We start from the raw sequence: 19038 nt of genomic DNA on the forward strand, positions 1-19038 counted from the left end.
CAAAAAAAAAAAAAAAAATGTAGAGATTGTCAGAGAGAAGGGTCACTGAAATGTAGGATGAGAGAGGAGTCCTCTTGGTTGGCATGGCCTCACTTCTGCTTGAGCTAAATTATTGAGAAAACTAACAAGCCAGTTCTCCTTATCCATGGAGATTTCGAACGTGCCATTCACGGGGAGCCAGGGTCTCGTTAAAGGGGGGGGCCTCAAGTTTCAGGGCCCAGTGTCCTGTCCCTTGAAGCTACTCGGAAACTAGGGCTGCACTTTGCAGCCTGCAACCCACACGTTCCTGTGTCAGAAATCTAAGCAGAGCTGGCTTGTTTGCAGTGGAGGTTCCACTGGGGGTTGGATCAGATCATGCTTAGGTAAACACTGCAAAGAGGCAGTAGGTGGCTCAGCTGGATTTTGCAATGCCCTAAGTTAACCGAAAAAAAAAGAACCCAAACTCTGCTAGAACAACCCACCCCCAAATCCTCAGCGAGATCCTGGTTTTGTTTTTCGGATTTCACAGATCCCCGTAACAACTTGTTAAGATCTTGGCCTCCTGACAAGTTCCTCTGTTGAGCTTTGAGTTCTGACAGCCTGTCTCCTGGGAACCCTGGCCTGGGAGAGGTGAGGCCGGGTTTTCTAGGCCCGGACCCTCCGACTCCAACCTGGTCCAGGTTTCTCGATGGGAAATGATTTTCTCCGCCTCTGCCGGGTTACCGTCAGGGGCCCGGGCCCCGGGAGAGGTATTTGTGGGCAGGACCGGCCAGCTGCGTGGCCAGTGCAAAGCCCAGCATCACGGGAAACAGAGTCCCTGTTTCCCGGCGCCTCACGTTCTCCTTGATCTAACTTGGGCTGCTCTCCCGCTTCTCCGCAGATGGCCTGGCCTCCTCCCGGGTCCGCCTGTACTTCTTCATCTCCAACGAGGGCAACCAGAACCTGTTCGTGGTGCAGGCCAGCCTATGGCTCTACCTGAAGCTGCTGCCCTACGTGCTGGAGAAGGGTGGCCGGCGGAAGGTGCGGGTCAAGGTGTACTTCCGGGAGCAGGGCCCCGGCGAGCGCTGGGCCGCGGTGGAGAAGCGCGTGGACCTCAAGCGCAGCGGCTGGCACACCTTCCCGCTCACCGAGCCCATCCAGGCCCTGTTCGCGCGGGGCGAGCGGCGGCTCAGCCTGGACGTGCAGTGCGACGGCTGCCGGGAGCTGGCCGTGGCGCCCGTGTTCGTGCACCCGGGCGAGGAGGCGCACCGGCCCTTCGTGGTGGTGCAGGCGCGGTTGGGCGACAGCCGGCACCGCATCCGCAAGCGGGGCCTGGAGTGCGACGGCCGGACCAACCTGTGCTGCCGGCAGCAGTTCTTCATCGACTTCCGCCTCATCGGCTGGAACGACTGGATCATTGCGCCCACCGGCTACTACGGGAACTACTGCGAGGGCAGCTGCCCGGCCTACCTGGCGGGGGTGCCCGGCTCGGCCTCGTCCTTCCACACGGCCGTGGTGAACCAGTACCGCATGCGGGGGCTGAACCCGGGCACCGTGAACTCCTGCTGCATCCCCACCAAGCTGAGCACCATGTCCATGCTCTACTTCGACGACGAGTACAACATCGTCAAGCGCGACGTGCCGAACATGATCGTGGAGGAGTGCGGCTGCGCCTGAGGGCGGGGCTCAGACGGTCCTGCGGCGGGGGGCACGCCGTGCGCGGCCGGGGGGCCGTGGTGGTGCCGCTGGGCTGCCCGGGAGGTGCCCGGGGGAGGCCTGAAATATTTTCCTACTTCTTCATCCAGCCATCAGTCAAAAGCGGAGGGAGAACCCTCCACGGACACGGCAGACTCGACAGTGCGCACGTGGACGCGCACAGCCGGTGGCACCCTGCCACCCACACAGCAGCCTCCGCGATAGCAGCGAACGGATGCGGTGACAAAGGGCAGCTCAGCCCCGAACGGCTGTCACCCGGAGAGTGGGGTGAGCAGCCACCATCCCCACCAGCTGGCCTGGCCACTCTGAATCGCGCCTTCCGAGCACGCAGAAGAGCACAAAGACAGAGACACAGAGAGAGAGAGGGAGGGAGCCCCGCAGAAGAGCAGCAGAGGCGGAGGTGGGGAGTGGGCCGCGGGCGATGGCCGCGTGTCCCCTGTCGCCTGTGCAGGGCCCGCCGTGCCGTGGCATCTCTTGGCTCCAACGCGTGGGCTTCGTTCCCCCGCCTGGGATCCTTCCTGCTGCGGCACCAGGGCAGCCCCCATCCTTTCCCACCCTTGGAGAGGGAAGGAGGCCCAGAAAGGACATCACCTGCCAGAGACGGTGGGGCTGTGGCAGTGACCGTTTGACTGTTGCTTGGGTCCCTGCCTTGACTTCTGTGTGTGTGTGTGTGTGTGTGTGTGTGTGTGTTTTGGGGGTGGGGAGGGAGGGAGAGGAGAAGGGTCTTAATTTGATGCTTTAACTGATCACTAGCAGTTGAATGGTCATTCGTTCCGGTTGTACAATTGAAAAGGGACTTTCCTACCAGGTCTGACCTTTTAAGTTAAAATCTGAATTGTTCCAAGTGGAAAGAAAAACGTTGCAATCTGCCCTTCCCTGGGGAGATTCCTCTAGGACTGGTTGGGGAGGAGTGGAAATGACTCTTAGGCAGGTGGGGGTGAGCTCTTAGGAGGAGGGAACGGTGGGGTGCAGGCGTTCTGGAAATGCTGGGGGGGGGTGCCCCCTCAGCAGGGGGCGAGGGAGCACAGCAGTTTAACTGGTCTTGGGGAAATGGGGGAGGCTTTCAGCTGCTTTGCAGAAGTGGCCCACGTGGGCCCCGGCCACCAGCGCTGGCCACAGATGTGGCCCCCGCCTGCTCGCCCGCCCGCCTGCCCCTCCTAGCACTTGCACACCCGCCTGAACGCACATGATACAGCCCTTGCTTATCCGCGTGTGTCCTGAAGTGGCCCTTGGTGGAGCATGGAGCTCGCTCGCCCCCAGAGGTCCAAGTGCCACGTGAGCTATGCAATTTAAAGGGTTGACCCACACTAGATGAAACTGGACTCGTACGACTCTTTTTATATTTTTTATACTTGAAATGAAATCCTTTGCTTCTTTTTTAAGCGAATGATTGCTTTTAATGTTTGCACTGATTTAGTTGCATGATTAGTCAGAAACTGCCATTTGAAAAAGAAGTTATTTTTATAGCAGCAAAAAAGAAAATACAGTTAAATGTATTATACATAATTTTGGAACCAAAGAGGCCAACAGATCAGTTTTAATTTTTATTAGATGGTGAGGCCATCTTATATGAGGTGGACGTTCTGAACAATCCCTTGAGTGGCCTGCCAGTGTTTCAGGGTATAAATGGATTTTGTTTATTCAGTTTGATGTGTCTTTTCTATCCTTACACACCCAGAAGGTAGAGTAAAAAAGACGATGGTAGGATGCAGGTGTGTATCCTTAAATCCCCATCTTTGTGTTTATTTAATGAAGCTCCCCTTAGGTTCTGTTTCATAATAATTTAAAACCAAACAATTTTCCCGTAGACTTGCTGTTAAAGTATTTTACATTTGTGTACAGTTCAAGAAAATAAAAGATGGAGTGCCACGGGCTTCCTGCCTTGTGTGGTGTCTGGGGTGGTGGGCTCTGGGCTCGAGGGGGCAGCTGCGGGGGGAGGGCGAGTCCCGGTGTACGGCTTTGATGCCAGTCGCCTCCCTGGGCAGCTCCCGGCATTCTCTGAGTCTTTGCCATGAGCTCGGATGTCAGGCAGAGAGTCTAGGAAAAGTGGCAGGAGATCCAAATGGAGGACAATTAGCAAATTCATGAATTACACATTTGTTTACTCTTCTAGTCCCGAGACTAATCACGTTGCACCAAGGCCGCGTCTAGTACCGTTTGAAAGTGCCGGTTAAGCCCCTTCCCTGGGAGCAAATGTGAAACCCGGGAGGTTGAAGCCCACCTGACCCCATGCCCATCCCCATTTACTAACAAGAGGCGACTGCGACCCGGAAGAGGTTACCGTCTTGGGATGGAAGCCAGAAATAAGGCCCTGGGGATGCCAGGTGTCCTCTCCTGTAGGGATTTTAACTGGCAGTAGGTGGTGGTGGTGTTAGTAGTGACACCGGCCCAACCGCGGTTGCAGGGATGCCCGGAGATACCCAGCGGATGCTGTTGTCAGGCCGCCCTTGTATCATCACGCCTTTGTGGGAAATGGCGTTTCCCAGAGTTTGGAATCTGAGGCTCAGAGAGGTTCAGGGCTTACCTGAGGTCACGGAGACTGGACAGGCACCCTGGGCGTTCGAGTCCAGGTGCCACGGCTGGTCCACCTGTTCCCCTGGCAGGACCGCAGGGCTGAGGCCTTGCTTCATCAGAGGCCCTACGGGGACAGAGGGGCTGCAGCGTGTGGTTTGGGGGTCACACATGGTCTTCCCAGAAATCTCAGGACATTTGAACAAGTGGGACCTTAGGGGTTATCTAACCCCATTAAGCCAACAACTGGGAAACTGAGGGAGCTCTGGGCAGCTGGAGGGCCACCTCGATTCACATGGCCAGCTAGTGGCAGGATGGCAGCCTCTGGCCTCTGTCTTTTTCTAGTCTTTGCCCGGCCAAGAGAGCTGCTGCCCTGCCAGGCTTTCGTCTGAGGGGTGCATTTGTTCATCTGTGATGTCTCGAGATGGTATAAAAGTTAACGGGGGCAAAGAAGAAAATTTCGCAAAGACAGGCCTGGCCTGGACGTGTTAGGGTATAAAAGCCACCATCCAGCTGTCCCCGGCCCAGGAAGTTTTGCCGCAGTCACCAGGGTGCCTCTGCTCTTTCGACGTTGAGCATCTCCGGACGCCCTCCTGGTTCACAGGGTGGCCCACGGGTCCTGCGGGGGGCCCCAGGAATGGCCTGGGATTCCGAGGTTGGAGGCCAGCGGCCGGCAGACGTGGTCCCCGAGTGGCGCCCTGCTGCCCTGTGCTGGTCTGTGCCTTGAGGGTTCAGCCCCGCAGCTGCCCCCCGCCGGGGCGATGGCGGGTGGCACTTGCTGTCCCCCTGAAGACAGGCTATATCCCTGCCCCAGGGCTGGGCCTCTTCCCCCGCAGGGCCGTGCGGCTTCCTCCCTGTGCTTCTGCGGTCCTTGCCTCTCTGTTCTTTCCTCCCGGTGGCTTTTCCCCACATTCTCTCCCTCCCCCTCTTCCCAGGGGTCCTGGCCTAGGGTCCCACCTCTCCCCAGAGGTGCCCCTGGAGCCTCCACTGCAGCCCAGAGAGTGAGCCTCCTGTGCTGCCCACCTCCCCCCTGGCCCAGGCCTTCCTGCTGTCCTCCCCTCTGTCCCTCTCTTCCTTCTTCAGGCCACCAGGCCATTAGCCTCTCACAGGGCCAGTGCGTCAGGCCAGGCCAGCCAGAGCCAGAGCAGCCAGCCCCACCCGCCTCAGCTATTTCCACGCTCCGGATTCGCCCTTGGCTGACCTTCAGACGTGCCTCGAGCCCTCAGCGACCCAGTGGAGTCTGAGGCTGGGGTCGGGGCGGGGGCGGAGAGGACCCCCCACTCTTTCCTCTCGTCGCTTCTCCCCATTTCCCAGATGGGCAGACGGAGGGTCCAGGAAGCAGGGCCTCCAGGGGTGTCCTGCATCTGCTTCCTCTCCCAGCCTCCTTGGGCGTGATGCCGTGGCCGCCCGGCGGCGGGGCTGGGGATCCCTGCTGCAGTTCCAGGCGAGGGCTGCTGCACCGGGCCGGACCCCTGGCCCACCTGGAGCTTGCGCTGGCCCCGCACCATACCCTCGGCAAAGCCCTGTGGGAACTCTTGCTGGGGACCCCCAAGGGGCCTGGCAGGCTCCCCTCCTGGGCCTCCTGAGAGGGCGGGAGGGGGCGGGGAGGCCACAGGCTGTCGCCAAGCCACGGAGACGGCTGCAGGCTGGGGAAAGTGTGCCTTTGCAGGCAAAGAAGCCGAAACAAAACACCCTGCCAGTGGCCAGAGGCCCCGGTCGCTGGGCTTTCAGTGGGATGTTTGGAGCAAGTGGCAGATTACCTGCGGGCTTTGCCGGAGGGCCGGGCCTGCGGTCTGCGAGGCCTGGGGTGAGCCGTGCTTGGGCGCCGGGCCGGGCCGCGTGGGGGTGGGGATGGGCTGCGGGTGAGGCTGCGTGACGTGCGGCTCTGCGCCTGGAGGTGCGTCTGCCTGTCTGCTGAGCCGTGGAGGGTGTGAGGCTGTCTGTGTCCGTGGCCGTGCACGGTGGGCTGCGCGTGAGTTTGCCCGGGTCTGAGGTTGTGTGGCTGAGCGAGTGTGAGACCCTGTGGGGTGTGAGACTGTGATTGTGGGGTGCGGTTGCTCGGTTGTCTGTGTGTATGTCTTGCCATTTTCATTTTCTTCCTTGTCAAAAAATGATCCCCTTGGCCAGTTATACACGGTGATGGGGTTCGTTATATTTTTAAATCTGGGCTAGATCACCCTCCTGCCAGACAGGTGCTGGGAGCAGGCGTGGGTGCAGGCACCATTTCTGTGGCCCGCGTGTTTGCCCTCAGTGTGTTTTCACAGCCCCGCTGCCCTGCCCTGGCCGTTCAGTGCCGGGTGGGGGGGCGTCACTGTGGTGTCCCTGCAGCCCCAAAGCCGGAGCACTTTGGAAGTAGAATGGGGACTTCCCTGGTGGTGCAGTGGTTAAGAATCCGCCTGCCAGTGCTGGGGACACGGGTTCGAGCCCTCGTTGGGGAAGATCCCACGTGCTGCGGAGCAACTGAACTCTTGCGCCACAACTACTGAGCCTGCGTGCCGCAACTACTGAGCCCGCGTGCCGCGACTACTGAAGCCTGTGCGCCTAGAGCCTGTGCTCCGCAACAAGAGAAGCCACTGCAATGAGAAGCCTGTGCACTGCAACAAAGAGTAGCTCCCGCTCACCACAACTAGAGAAGGCCTGCGTGCAGCAGCAAAGACCCAGTGCAGCCAAAAAATAAATAAATAAATTTATATTAAAAAAAAAGTAGAATGGCACTATCTGGTCAGTCCTTTAGTCATTCAACAAACATTTCCTGGGTGCTTGCTCTTATTTAGGCATCATCTCAGTTTAGTCCTCACAACAGCCCAGGGCTGGATGGGGAATAGGTATCATTATCCCCATCTTATGGATGAGAAAGTTAAGTTTGAGAAAGCCATGCACTGAGGTTGGAACAGCTCATAAGTGGCAGAGCTGAGATTTGCTTCCAAGAGTTGTTTCCACAATCACTCATAGCCACTGGGTTGCCCAGGAGGAGGGGGGCGGGGGGCCCGTGGCTGTTCTGGGGCCTCCCTGGAGGAGAGGAGAGGCTGGGGCTGAGGGTCTTCTTGGCTTTCAGTTGGGAGGGGGCCACCCACTCGTTCATGCCAGGCCTGCTGCCTGGGACACCCGGAGAGCCATGGCATCTGAAATTTGAACGGTTCCTCTCTGGCTGTGGGGACAGCCCCATGCCCTTCCTGGCCAGATGTGAGGGGTTTGGCTGCTGGGCCCCTTGGGGGTGGAAGAGGCGGCCTGGAGTGTGGGCTCAGAGCCACCTGCCCCCACCATCCCCCCGCCAGGTTTTGTGATCCTGGCCTAACCTCTCAGTTGCCTCATCATTAAAATGGGGACCGCGACAGTGCCCACCACGGGGCCCAAAGTGCAGGCGGTGCCGTGTGCATTAAGGTGCTTGGAACAGGCCAGGCTCCGATGGGTGTGGGTTCGTTGTTGCTGTTTTCTGTGTGTCAGGAGTGGTGCTTGATGCCCTTCCCGAGCCCCTCCCTTCCGCCCAGAAGCCCTCCCCGGAGCACACTCTTTCCTTCTCATTCAACGAGAACTTACTGCCAGCAAATGCACTGCTTCCTTACAGCCTCCCTGCTGGGCAGCTGACGTGTGCCCATTTTACTGATGCGGAAGTTGAGGTTCAGGGAAGTGGAGTGTCTTGCTCAAGGCCTCACAGCTATTCAGGGGAGAGGCTGTGTCTGTGCCTTCCAAATGTGTGCCCTCTCCCTTCAGTGTTCTCTAGAGAACCTCAGGGCCCTGAGCCCCAGGGGACTGGGGGCTGCGGAGGGGCTGCTGTTGGCTCTGTCCTGGAGAGGCCCTGGAAGTGGGATGCGGGGCAGCGCAAGGTACTTTGCAGCCCTTGTCTGGAATGAGGGATGTGGGGGCCTGGGTCTGCACAGCCGTTACTGCAGGGCCTTTGTGGGGAGCACAAATCAGGTCCCCGGGTCCCCAGCTGGCTGCGCTCAGGCTGGGTTCTTCTGGCCCCTGTAGGCATGTGTGCGTGCATGTGTGTGCGCGCGCGTGTGTGTGTGTGTGTGTGAGTGTGAGAATCTGGATGAAGTCTCCACCCCTGAGGGAGCTCTGGGCCTTGTGGGGAGAGCGCTGGGCCTCCCTGAGCCTGCATCCTGGCTTCTCGGCCTCTGGGGAAGGCTCTCACTGGCTTGAGGCTGTCCGGCTCTGGGACGGAGCTTTAGGGCGATTTCACTCCTAATGGAGCTAAGTTACTGACACTGTCCACACTGGCAGATGAGGCTCCCAGGGGCCGCCTCTCACCCCCTGGGCCCTAGCACTACTCTGGCGGGTGAGCGGCTCTGAGGCAGCTTCCTAACTTCGCTGCCATGGGAGGGGCTCCGAGGACCACCTGGGCCCCTTCGAGGCCTCCTCCTTCCCACAGGGGGTTGAGCAGCCCCCTCAGCACAAACAGCACAAGGGGCCTTGGCCCGGCGGCCCTGCAGCCACTCCCCGACGGCCCGAGGCAGCCTGCGGGTGCAGCTTTACCCCTGGGGGTCTTAGGTAAGTCCTGCTTTGGGGGCCGGCAGGGCTGGTGCTGCCTGGGCCCTGCCAGGTGGCCACAGGCTGGTCCTTTCACCTGTTTGGTGGTGGCAGCTGCAGGCCAGCACTGCAGTTGGGGGAATCACAGATCTTCTTCCAAAAGACACCCGTGACCTTCTCCAGCTCCTCCCAGGTAGTATCAGGAAAACTTGGCCAAGTCTGTCGCTCCCGTATAGAACCCATCCACGGCCCTGCAGCTTCGGGAAGAAGTCTGCTGGACGATGGGCCCACCAGGACCCCAGGCCTGGCTGCCCCCTTCCCCCGGAGCCCCCAGGTCTCTCCCTGCCCCCGGTGCCGGGGCTGCGGTTCCCATCCAGAGCCCACCGCCCGCCTCAGGGCCTCCCAGACGCCCTTCCTCGGCTGGAACACGTGTCCTCCTCTTTGCTTGGCCGCTTGTGCGTCGCCCTCAGCGCTCCGGAGGAGCCCCGACTCCCAGGCCGCCGATCGGGCGCGCGCCTGCCTCCGTACGCGGCTGCCGACCTGGACTATAGGGTACCCGGGGTCTGCGCCGTTTACCCCACCAGCACCTGAGCCTGGGGCCAGGGGAGCGCTCCACACACGGTTGTGACATGAGTGAAGGGACGGCGGTCTCGGGGTGACCCCCCCCTCACCAACTTCCCTGATGGAACAACTGAGGCTGGAGGGGCCACAGGACCAGGGAGAGGCTCAGCCCTGGCGAGGACCAGATGCTGGCTCTCCTGACCACCGCTTGTTACAGTTCTCCCTTTAGCGGGTTCAGGCAAAAGCATCTTCCAAAGCCTGTCATTTGCCCTGAGTAGTTCAGGCTTCAGGGTGAAGCTGAGCCTCGTTCGGGAGCTGCGGCTGCTGCTGCTGTGGGCAATGGCACTGCCAGCCCGAGGAGCAGCCCGGAGCCCGGGGTCCCAAAAAGTGTCACGCTGGCGTCCCAGTTCGTCCCTGGGACGCGTGGCCCCCGGAGCGGGCAGCCCCTCCTGCCCTGGTCGTCCACTCTGTGAGAGTGCGGTTTGCCACCCGAGGGTGAATCACAGAAGCTCAGCTTCAATGAATCAGTCACCGAGACAGGAATCGGTTGATGGGGGCCCCCCCGGGGACGACTGGCATGTCAATGAGTGTCGGTCATCTCAGCAGCAATCACTGGTGCTCCTACCGCCGGGAAGGAGTGCAAACTACGCAGTCCTGAGTCGGCTCTGCGGGCCCGTCCACCACCCAGCACCGTCTGCTCCCTCCCTGGAGGGTCTGAGTGGGGCCTGGGGAGGGTCCTCTGTGCTATTTCAGTGCAGAAAAGTGCCGGGGACGAAGACCTGGGCCCTGGCCCCAGGAGCGGACTGGAAGCTCCACGAGGACAAGGGCCCGCCCCCGCCCCCACCAGCTGCTTGGGCCACGCTGTCTCCCCAGCGCTGGGAACGGTATCTGGCACGCAGCAGGTGCTCAATAAAGACTTGCTGACGGGTGGCCTTATCTGGGCCCTGCCACTCCGTTGTGCGATCTCGGACAAGCCTTTTGCTGTCTCTAGCCTGTATTTTTCTCATTTGAAATGGGATTGGACTAGATGGTCGTTCATTCATCCATTTCTCTGACTTCATTTCGTAAATGCCTGCATAGGAGCCAGCATCCCAGCTCTAGCGTCTCTTTGAGGACTGCCACCTGCAGCCCCCATGGGTCCCTGCTGTGACCAGCGGCTGTCCCATCAAAGAGGCAGGGCCGCTGGAGGGGCGGGGGGCCTGAGCTGGCTTGCTGTCAACCTCTGCACCACTTACAGAATGATTCTAGGTCCTTTGGTGCCTCTAGCCGTGGCGGGGGACAGAATGGTGGCTTTGCACAGCGCTCCACCTCTCCTGAGCTCCAAGCTGGGCTGGGCCCCCAACCCCTGTCTGTCCAGAGTGGGCAGGGGAGATGGCTGGTCGGCGTTGGCAAGGCCGGTGGTCTCTCCCCCGGGGGCGAACTCTGGGTGAAAGTCAAGAAAGGAAGCTCCTGTTCTGTCTTCTGGGAGTCATGGGAAGGCAGGCCCTTGGGGCTTTAGTGTTCTGGGGGGTACGGGTGGGGAGCCGTGGCTGAAAGCTGGTTAGATCATAGGACCGTGGAGAAGACCACCCAGCCTCTCGCTCTGCAGAGGGGAACCAAGGGGCAGAGATGGACTGACTTCCTGGAGGCCCCACGGCGAATGGAGCTCAGCTTCGTAACCCCGACACTCGCCCAGCGGTTGCTCTGTGCACGGGGCGATGGGGTCCGTCCTAAGCGGAGTCTGAACCACCGAGATGTGACCCTCAGCCGGCACTATAATATATATGAGCGTGCGCACAGCACCCAAGGGCAGGAGGTCGGGCCGTGGGCTCACAGAGAGCCCTGCGTTCTGGAGGACGCGGTCCCGTCCAGTCTGGGTGGTCCCAGAGCACCTTGCTACAGGGTCCGCCCTGAGCCCGGGGCTCTCTGCTCCTGTGGCTTCCCGAGAGGGCACACAGGCCAGGGCAGGTGGAGAGTTAAGAGCTTGGCAGGCAGACTCCGGCTTTCCAGACTCCAGCTCTACCCTGCCCCAGCTGGGTGCCCTTGGGGTGGTTACTTAACCTCTCTGTGTCTCCGTTTCCTTATCATACAATGGGGCTAGAAACAGTATTTACCTCACAGGCTTGTGTGGATTAAATGAGATAATAATCATCACAGGGAATTGCCTGAAGGTCCAGGGGTTACGACTCCCCACTTGCACTGCAGGGGGCACGGGTTCCATCCCCGGTGGGGAACCAAGATCCCACAAACCAGCCAGCACAGCCAAAAAAAGAGAAATAATCACAACACCTACCGCTGATGGAGTGTTATTTAATGATGTTCCAGAACTCTCCTAGCCCTTGACATATTTTCAACGAACAACACAACTCTTGAGTTATTATCATTTCAATTCCACAGACGATGAAACTCAAGTGCAGAGGGCAGAAGTGACTTGCCCAAGGTCACATGGGGTGACACGGAGGACCTGGCATGAACTTTCAGGACCAGGACACTGTGGCCTGGCCTGTGGGGTCTGCTCCTTGGTGGCCTGGTGACCCCGGCCGCCGGGGAACAGAGTGAATCTCCGGCCTGAGGAATTGGAAGTCGAGGCTGGAACTCAGGGCCACTGGGGTGGACATAATCTTCCTTCCAGGCTGAAGTTGAAACTGGGCTCTGGAGGTGAATTAGAAAAGAGTGAAGGGATCCTCACGGAATCATTTGCCCAGAGTTCACACACTCATATAGCTCATTCTTTATTTACAAATGTAAGCCTTTAGCAGAGGCCCAAGAATTCGCACTGCTGTCAACGGGAGATGCATAGCCAGGCGTGGGTTGGTGACTAATGCCAGCGGACACCAGGCCACTACCTGCTTTGCTCACTGGTGAAGCTGTTTCACCGTGGAACCGGGACACAGGGGCTAGAGGGGGTGCCTGGCCCTAACCCTAGCCCTAACCCTAACCCTAACCCTAACCCTAACCCTAACCCTAACCCTAACCCTAACCCTAGCCCTAACCCTAACCCTAACCCTAGCCCTAACCCTCGGGGCGCCAGGCTGAAGGGAACTGGTGGAGCATACTGCCCTTGTCCACAGAGCAGGACCCTGTGTCCTCTCAGTGCCACTGCCATCAATTTCAGAGCAGAGTTTGGTAAACCACAGCCAGGGGCCAAATCTGCCAGCTCAGAACGGTTTTTTCATTTTTACGTGGTTGCAAACAAATCAGCGGAAGAAAAATACTGCATGTCATGACGATTATATGAAATTCAAATTCAATGCCTAATAAATAAAGGTTATATATTAGTTGTGGCAGAGACCTGTATGGCCTGCAAACCCTAGAATGCTGAACCTGACCTTTTATAGAAAAGGTTTGCTGACCATCCTTGGCTGGGCAGATGTCCCAGGAGGCCATTGTACCCCCCCCACTCCACCCTCCCTCTGGAGCCCCTCCTGGTGGCCACCCCGCCCCCAGGTCCCTCCTAGTGCTAATGGGGGCAGAGGTGGACACGTGACCCCAGCCAATCCCAGTCGGCTGAATGTTGACACCCATTATGAGGGATGTCTCTCCTGGACATTTAGAGCATAAGGCCCTGGGAGGCCAAGGGTGCATTGTGGTCCCTCAGAGCCCGAGTAACACCCAGTGCAGGGCAGGACTAAATAAATGATGGGAGCAGGGTGGCATCACCTCACACCCGTTAGGATGGCTACTGTCAAAACCCCCAGAAGATAACAAGTGTCGGCGAGAATGTGGAGACACTGGAACCCTTGTGCGCCGTTGCTGGGAATGTACAATGGTGTAGCCACTGTGGAAAACAGTGTGGAAGGTGCCCCCAAAACTAAAAATAGGCCCAGCAACTCTACATCCGGGTATATACCCAACAGAAGAAAGCAGGGTCTCAGAGAGATAACTGGACACTCGCGTTCGCAGCAGAATTCTTCACAATAGCTAAAAGGTGGAAGCACCCCGAGTGCCCATCACCAGAGGAATGGAGAAACATTATGGTGCTTACAGATGAGGGAATATGTTTCAGCTTTAAAGAGGAAGGATAGTCTGACACCTGCTACAACGGGGATGAACCCTGAGGACATTATTTGAAGTGAAAAAGCCAGTCACGAAAGACAAATACTGGGTGATTCTACCTACATGAGGCACTTGGAGGGGTCCCATTCACAGAGACAGAAAGCAGAAGGGTGGGTGCCAGGGGCTGGGGAAATGGGACGATGGGGAGTTTAATGGGGACAGAGCTTCATTTTTGCAAGATGAGAACGTTCTGGAGATGGATGGTGGTGATGGTTGCACAATTATATGAACGTACTTCTTGTCACCAAACTGTACATTTGAAAATAGGAGAGATGATACATTTTCTGTTTTACGTATTTTACCACGATTAGGAATTTTAAAAACCCAACAACTTAGCAACAGAAGTGTCTTCCCCCAGGGGCAGGCCTGCTTCCGGCCTTCCTGGCAACAGACGTCAATGTTTTCTAGCCCCACTGACCTCGCCTCCCCCCCCTCCCCGTCAAGGGGCCAGACGCTCAAGGCTGACTCTGTCTTGGCTTTCCCCACCTGTGACGTCTTTCCCTGAGTGAGCAGGTGTGTGGACCTGCCCCTTCAGGTTCTAGGCCTCACCTGGAGCAGACTCGAGGAGCAGATGTCACAACCAGCCCGAGAAGCCCTAGAAATGGGGCCAGGAGTGGCCTCTGAGGGAGTGGGTGGTCCAAAGAGCACCCCCCACCCCCAGAGAAGGCTGGTGTCGCTTGGTAGATGCCAGGCCTGCCCAAGGCTGGGCCACCCGGTTGGCTACAGCCCACAGGACTCAGAGACTCACCTGGGCCCTGTCTAGGAAGGCCACCACCTTCCCCGTATAGGCCAGGAGGGGCACGAGGACCCGCAGGCTTGGGGTGTGTTCCCTTTGCCAGGCACGGGACTGGTCTTTCCACATCTCACTTGATTCTACAAGAACCCAGTGAGAGGTAGGGTCCATGAGTTCTTGCCCTTCCCTGGGTTGCTCCAGGCTCCGGACCAAAGGGCTTCAGGGGATCCAGAAGGCCTAGAGCCTGAGGCCTCGCCAAGTGGGGCTTTGAGACCTAGGGGTCCACAAGCACCAGGGCCTGCCAGAAAGGCTTGGCATCCACCCCTAAATGCTTTTCTGAAACTGCCCTGCTTGGACCCTTACATGTAGGCCCTTAGCAACTGATGCGCAGAACCCAAAGGGCGGTGCCCAGGCACAGTGGCTGCTGATGGAGGGCTTTCTGGGTGCTAGACACGGTCATAGGTGCATGTTTGAAACATCTCCCATCACCCACTCGCAGTCCTTTGGGACCCAAGAGGCTCCCATGGGAGCCCACAGGACGGCCACTAACCCTGCTCAGAGGCTGGGTGGTGGGGTTATCAGGGAAGGAGGGGGTGGTCCCTGAGCCAGGTCTTGTAGGATAAATGCGAGTTGGCCAGGAAAGCAGGGCAGAGGGAAAGGTATTCTTGGAAGGGGCACAGCAGGAGAAAAGGTCCCAGAGAAAGTGGCCTTCGCCTTCAGGGCGCTCCATTCCCCAGCGTCCCCTCACCACAAGCCAGGCCTGCAGAAGGCCAAACTGCTCGGGGGAGGTATCCATGACACCCCTGCCTCTCACACCCGCGTCCCACCAGCTTCTGTCCACACTCCCTCCTCCGGGCCTTGCCTCGGGTGGCGTCCCCAAAACTGATCTGTCAGGCCCTGTGGAAGAATAAACTGATGTAAGCGGGCCTCTTCCAAGGGATAATTACGTTTTCTTTTTTAAAAAAAAGAATATCATTTACTGGGGGTTTCATTATCATTATTGTAAGGCATTCTCACTGAGAAAATTCGGAAAACACAGAAGTGAAAGGAAGTATATTTAAAAATCACCTTTGTTATGCAACAGAAACTAACACACCATTGTAAAGCAATTATACTCCAATAAAGATGTTTAAAAAAAAATCGCCTAATCCCAGCAATCAGAGGGTGCCCGCAGGCCACATGCTGAGGTATTTGACTTTGTATGTAGGTCTAAGTGGGCCTTTCCTGCGAATATCGTATAAACTTTCCCCCATGCATCCGAATATCGTGTCAAAAGAGCATTTTGATATCTGTCTCTTAATTTAGTGCCCTTTCTTCCATTGTTGGATATTTAGGTTATTTCCAAATTTTCTCCTTTGTGAATGACGCTGCGATGAATACCTTGGAGTGACCGCATTGTCGGGGGGCAAGCTCACGGGCTGCCACGGCTGGGGCTGTGATGGTGAGCAGGCCGTCGGGGCACCTGGGAGCAGAGCTTCCTCAGCTCTAATGTGAGACAGGGCTCCTGGGGCTTTGTTCAAGCAGATTCTGCTAAGCAGGTCGGGGTGGGGCCAGAGATTTTCCATTTCTAACAAGCTCCCAGGTGAAGCTGATGCTGGGAGGAGTAGCAAGGTCTCTTTGAATCCGCCCCCCCAACCCCGAGGCCACCACCAGCCAGGGATGGGCTCTGGGGAAGGACCTTCAGCCAGGCGGGACTTTCTCCTCTGTCCTGGGAACTTTGGGAAGCACAGGCCCTTTGGGGGGTTGCCCGAGACCCCCGGGCATGTTTGCAGCCACCCTGCACCCCTGAAACGGCTCTCCCAGAGCTGCCGGGGTCCCTGGCTCTCAGCCCTCCGTCGGGGTCCCCGAGGCCTCCATGTGGCCAGGGTCACTCTGGTGCCATGTCTGCAATGAGCTGATGTTGACTGTCCTGGTTGTTCCTCTCCAGCCCCTGGAGGGGCCCACAGACGTGCCTCATTTCCCCGTTAGTGAAGTGGGCTGAGACTGGGTCCCATTTCACGGATTCGACAGGATGACCCACGCGTGGTGGGCAGTTCTCCACAGCACTCAGCCTTGGTGCTTTCAGTGCTGTGGGCAGCGGCGGCCAAGGACGGGGCTCAGGCAGAGCCGCTCGCTCTTACTCTCCCTGTGTTGTTACTTCACCTCCCGAGCGTCCCCCGGCTCACCTGTGATCCCTTCCTTCACCGCTCAGTGACACTCGAGCATCCACAGGTGCCCGTGCTGGGGTAGGGGCCAGGGCCACGGGGGCCACCAAAGCAGCCAGGTCCCTGTCCTCCCAGGGCCCATGTTCAGCGAGGGTGTCAGACAGACGTGAACAAGACATAATAACACACAGCCTCACAGGCTACAGCTTCAGATGAGCTGGTCGGGGAAGCTGTGCTTTGGAGAGGCCCGTTCAGCTGGGTGTGAAGGAAGAAGCTCGTAATCACAGGAGAGGCTGCGTCAGGACGGGGTGGGCACAGCATTCTAGACGGAGGAAACTGCACGTGCAAAGGCCCTGAGGCGGTGAAAGCTTTGGCATTTTGGAGAAACTGAAAGATGCCCAGTGGGGTCAAGGTGAGGTGAGTGGGGAGAGGACACCGCCACTAGAGGTCAGGGGGCAGGGCCGGGGGTGGTGGGAAGTACGCGGAAGAGCCCTGCAGGACCAGGCAGGACAGGCAGGGCGTGGCAATGGGCAAGGAAGGCCTTAGGATCTCGAAGCTTGGGGTCTGGTGTAGAGAGGGAGGCACGGTGGCCTGGCCGTGCTGGCTATAGAGCAGGGCCTCTGGGCAGGCCTTGGGCGGCGCCGCAGGGCTGGGGGTGGGAGGTGACTGCGGCCCTCCTGGTACCATGTGAGACCTGCCCTTTAGTCCTGAATTCTTCGCGGGCCCAGGCCACCCTGGCGCCGGGCTGCGGAACAAGCTGAGGGCGAGGGCCTACCGTCCTGGGGGCTGGGAGGTGGGGGAGGGTCTCCATCCCCATCTCACTCCCCGGCTGACGGAGGACAGAGCCTTCTATCGGCCAAAAATGCGGGCACCTGTGGGGCCGGTTCCCGCGAGCCAAGGTTGCACGGCCTTGGCTGGGGCGCTGCGCGGCGGGCGGCTACTTGCTGGCAGCCTTTGGAGGAGATCAGTGGCTGGTGGAAGGTTGCGCCGGGCTTTTGAGATTCCTTCCCGGGTGCTGTCCCACAGGCTTCGGGACAGTTTCTAACCTCGCAAGATGAGGAGGGCAGTGGGCTTTTCTGTGCCTAGGCGGTGGTCAAGGGGCCAAAGTCTGCCCGCCAGCAGCCTGGGATGCAACGGGAATGTAACGTGGGGCCGGGGGTGGCGGCCACGGGCAGTACAGCTGGGAACTGCAGAAAGTGTGTGTGTGCGTGTGTGTGTGCATGTGTGTATATGTGTGCACATGTGTGTATGCGTGCATGCGTGTGTATATGCGTGCAAGTGGGTATATGTGTGCATGTGCGTGTACGTGTGTACGTGTGCGTGTGTGTATGCGCGTGCATATGTGTGCATATATGTATATGTGTGCGTGTGTGTGTATGGGGGGAGTGATCTGGATGCAAAGTGGCTCTGATGGGCAGTTCCAGCCGAGTTCCCTGAACGTTCCAGGGCCCTGAGGGGTGTGCGTTCTCCAAGCCACTCTCCGGAAGGCCCATCTGGTTTGAGCTGCCTGATTTCCTTTGCAAAGAGCATTCCCTGCAACTCAACTGCAAGGCTAGGACCCAGGTAGGTATTGATGTGCCATGGAGACCCATCCCCCCGAGCCAGCCCCAAATGCTGAGAAGGCTTTGCCAAGGCCCCGCACCTGGATCACATCACAGTGGTCTCAGGAGGTGTGCAGCAGTGAGAGGAGGCCCAGAGACCCTGTGTGAGTCCCCCAAGGTCACACAGCTACAGGAAGACCAGCAGAAGTAAACCCCACTGGCAAATTCAAGGACACGATCAACCGGGGGTCCCTAGAAGCTGTCCTCCCTCCCTCTCTCCTTCCTGCCTTGTCACTCAAGAAACAAATTACTTGAGTATCACTACAAGGCCGGCTGTGCCCTCAGAAATTCCTAACCCGTGAGAGTCTCCTCCTGGGGTTGTCGAGCCCTCCACCTTCAGAAGGGATTGTGGGTAAACTTGCGAGGAGCTATTTCTAAGGGGCAGAAAGAGAAAGTAGATCACAGAGCCCTGGGGAAGGGCTGTGCTTGGCACAGAAAATAACCGACCCGGTCAGCAGGTGGGCAGGCGGGGGGCTCCCACCACAGCTGGGATGGGGGCCAGTCCTAGGGGCGTTTCTGGGCCCCCAGGTACAGAAGCCGGGCTTGTCCTGGGAACCCAGTTCCTGAGTGTGTGAGCTCAGACAGGCCCTACAGAGGGCCCGGGGGTCTGCCTGGGGCCGGCGGGCCACACACACTAACCACAATGTTCTGTCTGTCTGTCTGTGGAGCTGAGTGTCTGCCTTACTCATCGGGCCCTGAGTCACCTCGTTTCAAAATGCTGCCCCATTCCTGGAACAGAGACGGACATCAGCGGGTGGGCCTGAGTCATTTCTGCCACTGGGACCGCCTGCACCTTGAACCTGGTGAAGCACCGACGGCCCGAATGGGAAGGGAAAAGCCTGGATGATCCAGGGGCTGTTTCAGCCTCTGAAGAAACCAGGTGTGAGTGACGCTGCTGTAGGGGGAGGGGTGGGGGGAGGGGGCTTGGTGGGGGACATCTAGGGTGGGCAGCTGGAGGAGGAATTCTGCTGGGCAGTGGCTGGATGAGATGTAAGGGAGGAAGGAGGGTAGAGGTGGGGGGGGCGGGGGGGATGTCAGGGAAGGGGTGAGTCAAGTGGGTTGCATTGCATTTGGGGACCCAGCATAGCGTGTACAGCGGTGGGGTCCTGAAGCCGCTGCCCGAGGGAATCCCAGCTCCACCATTTCCCACAGCTGTGTGTTTGGGCAAGAGACGTGCCCTCTTTGAACCTCAGTTTCCGCACCTGTGAAATGGGGATGATAATAGTAACGGCCTCGTCGGGTTATGGTGAGGATTAAATAAGAAAATGCAGGTGATGTGCTTGGCACGTAATAAATACCCAGTGAGACT

The 19038-nt window shown here is 58.5% G+C and overlaps 1 protein-coding gene across 1 annotated transcript in view; it reads left to right on the forward strand.

The window, feature by feature from the left end:
- The window catches only part of INHBB (inhibin subunit beta B), a gene marked incomplete at its 5' end in the record, with an annotated part of 4233 nt that extends 1918 nt beyond the window's left edge, over positions 1 to 2315 (forward strand). Inside the window, one exon of the mRNA XM_024759162.1 lies at positions 860 to 2315. Within this exon, the coding sequence (XP_024614930.1) occupies positions 860 to 1635 (776 nt within the window). The remainder of the gene's footprint in view (positions 1 to 859) is intronic.
- Between the last annotated feature and the right edge of the window lie 16723 nt (positions 2316 to 19038).

Source organism: Neophocaena asiaeorientalis, unplaced genomic scaffold (genome assembly GCF_003031525.2).
Source record: "Neophocaena asiaeorientalis asiaeorientalis breed wild unplaced genomic scaffold, Neophocaena_asiaeorientalis_V1.1 scaffold593, whole genome shotgun sequence".
Classification (NCBI taxonomy): Eukaryota; Metazoa; Chordata; class Mammalia; order Artiodactyla; family Phocoenidae; genus Neophocaena; species Neophocaena asiaeorientalis.